General features: G+C 45.7%; 1 protein-coding gene across 1 annotated transcript in view; it reads left to right on the top strand.

Annotated features, from left to right (window-relative positions):
- The first annotated feature begins 2,200 nt into the window (after positions 1-2,200).
- Positions 2,201-2,500, top strand: part of LOC139584178 (transmembrane protein 178B-like) — a 7,542-nt gene continuing 7,242 nt past the window's right edge. Inside the window, exon 1 of the mRNA XM_071415727.1 lies at positions 2,201-2,500. This exon is cut by the window's right edge and continues 169 nt beyond it. Within this exon, the coding sequence (XP_071271828.1) occupies positions 2,273-2,500 (228 nt within the window). The 5' untranslated portion in view covers positions 2,201-2,272.

The raw sequence follows: 2,500 nt of genomic DNA, 5'->3' as shown, positions 1-2,500 counted from the left end.
GGACCCCAGACCTCACAACCATAAAGGGCAATGGGCTCTATGACTGATTCAAGTATTTTTAGCCAGATCCTAATTGGTATGTTGAAATTTATGTTCCTTTTGATGGCATAGAATGCCCTTCTTGCCTTGTCTCTCAGATCGTTCACAGCTCTGTGGAAGCTACCTGTGGTGCTGATGTTTAGGCCGAGGTATGTATAGTTTTTTGTGTGCTCTAGGGCAACGGTGTCTAGATGGAATTTGTGGTCCTGGCGACTGGACCTTTTTTGGAACACCATTATTTTGGTCTTACTGAGATTTACTGTCAGGGCCCAGGTCTGACAGAATCTGTGCAGAAGATCTAGGTGCTGCTGTAGGCCCTCCTTGGTTGGTGACAGAAGCACCAGATCATCAGCAAACAGTAGACATTTGACTTCGGATTCTAGTAGGGTGAGACCGGGTGCTGCAGACTGTTCTAGTGCCCGCGCCAATTCGTTGATATATATGTTGAAGAGGGTGGGGCTTAAGCTGCATCCCTGTCTCACCCCACGACCCTGTGTGAAGAAATGTGTGTGTTTTTTGCCAATTTTAACCGCACACTTGTTGTTTGTGTACATGGATTTTATGATGTCGTATGTTTTACCCCCAACACCACTTTCCATCAATTTGTATAGCAGACCCTCATGCCAAATTGAGTCGAAGGCTTTTTTGAAATCAACAAAGCATGAGAAGACTTTGCCTTTGTTTTGGTTTGTTTGGTTGTCAATCAGGGTGTGTAGGGTGAATACATGGTCTGTTGTACGGTAATTTGGTAAAAAGCCAATTTGACATTTGCTCAGTACATTGTTTTCATTGAGGAAATGTACGAGTCTGCTGTTAATGATAATGCAGAGTATTTTCCCAAGGTTACTGTTGACGCATCTCTCTGTCTCTCTGTCTCTCTGTCTCTCTCTCTCTCTCTCTCTCTCTCTCTCTCTCTCTGTCTCTCTCTCTCTCTCTCTCTCTCTCTCTCTCTCTCTCTCTCTCTCTCTCTCTCTCTCTCTCTCTCTCTCTCGCTCTCTGTGTCTCTCTCTCTCTCTCTCTCTGTGTCTCTCTCTCTCTCTCTCTCTGTCTCTCTCTCTCTCTCTCTCTCTCTCTCTGTGTCTGTCTCTCTCTCTCTCTCTCTCTCTCTCTCTCTCTCTCTCTCTCTCTTTCTCTCTCAAAGACACAAGGGTAGACCACACCACAATAGCATGTGATGATCTGTATCAGTTGTGTGTGTTGTTCAACAACGTGGGATTTTGGTTTCGCAGCCTGCAGGTCTTTATCTGTCATGGGAAACATATACTACAGATCCTCCTGCCACAGAGACACAGGAGCAGCGACAAGCCACGGCAGCCAACCTCACCAACCACAACACACACAGCTCCTCTCCACCTGAGGCCTCTGCCACCACGGCCCCACAGAGAAAAAAAAAACATGGCTACCGGAAAACGTGGAAAGTAGGAGGTGATGTACAGGAATTGTTTGGGTATCGGTTCTAACAGTATTCCGTTACAATGTACTGTAAACTGTATCTCTTTCTTGATATAATTTGAGTATATATACGAACCGTGAAAATCCAATATTACTGTGTTAGGCTGATGCATAATGACTGAATGTTAGCTCTGTCGCCATCTGCTGACATTGACTAGTAGACTCACCGTGGTCACTAAAGATCCCATGGCACTTATCGTAAGAGTAGGGGGTGTTAACCCCGTTGTCCTGACTACATTCCCAATCTAACCCTTATAACGTCCTGGTCACCTAATCATCATCCCCAGCTTCCAGTTGGCTCATTCATCCCCATCTCCTCTCCCTTGTAACTATTCCCCAGGTCGTTGCTGTAAATTACAATGTGTTCTCAGTCAATTTGCCTGGTAAAATAAGGGTTAAATACAAAACAAAGTTTTAAAACTCACTAATGAATCCCTCTCGAGCAATATTGGATAGATCAACAGCCAGAGAGAATGGAACCAAAATATAGGCCTGTCCTGACGTTTTTTTAGTTTTTTTTTAACGTAATGTTTACTGGTATTTGGTCGTGCTGTACCAATCAACGAGATCTGTTATCAATAATGGCCTAGGATGATATCATATCAATGCTGCGGCAGAGAGCGACGAAACCCCCCAGCACGAACCGGTGATTGCTAACCGGGGAATAAATTATCCAGGCAGCAGGCGCTAGAGAGGACCCTCCCTCCCTCCCTCCCCCACTCCCCCCAACTGTCGAACAGAAGGAATCTCTTCTATACACTACCGCGTCCGGTGGAACATCATGTCTGCTATGAGGACATTGACGGTCGCGGGATTGTTTCTGGCTTTTTGCGCGTTGGGACTCATTGCAGTCGCAATATGTACTGACAACTGGTACGAGACCGATGCAAGGAGGCACAGGGAACGTTGTAAGAATTATTCCAACAAAAGGAACGACCCTGGATTCATCTATATCTCCAACCAGAACCTCCCACTCCGTATGCTACCGAAGGAGAATAACGTGGAGCGG

This window comes from Salvelinus alpinus, chromosome 9 (genome assembly GCF_045679555.1).
Source record: "Salvelinus alpinus chromosome 9, SLU_Salpinus.1, whole genome shotgun sequence".
In the NCBI taxonomy this organism is placed as follows: Eukaryota; Metazoa; Chordata; class Actinopteri; order Salmoniformes; family Salmonidae; genus Salvelinus; species Salvelinus alpinus.
The sequence above is the reverse complement of the archived record's forward strand: the minus strand, read 5'-3'. Positions and strand labels throughout refer to the sequence as shown.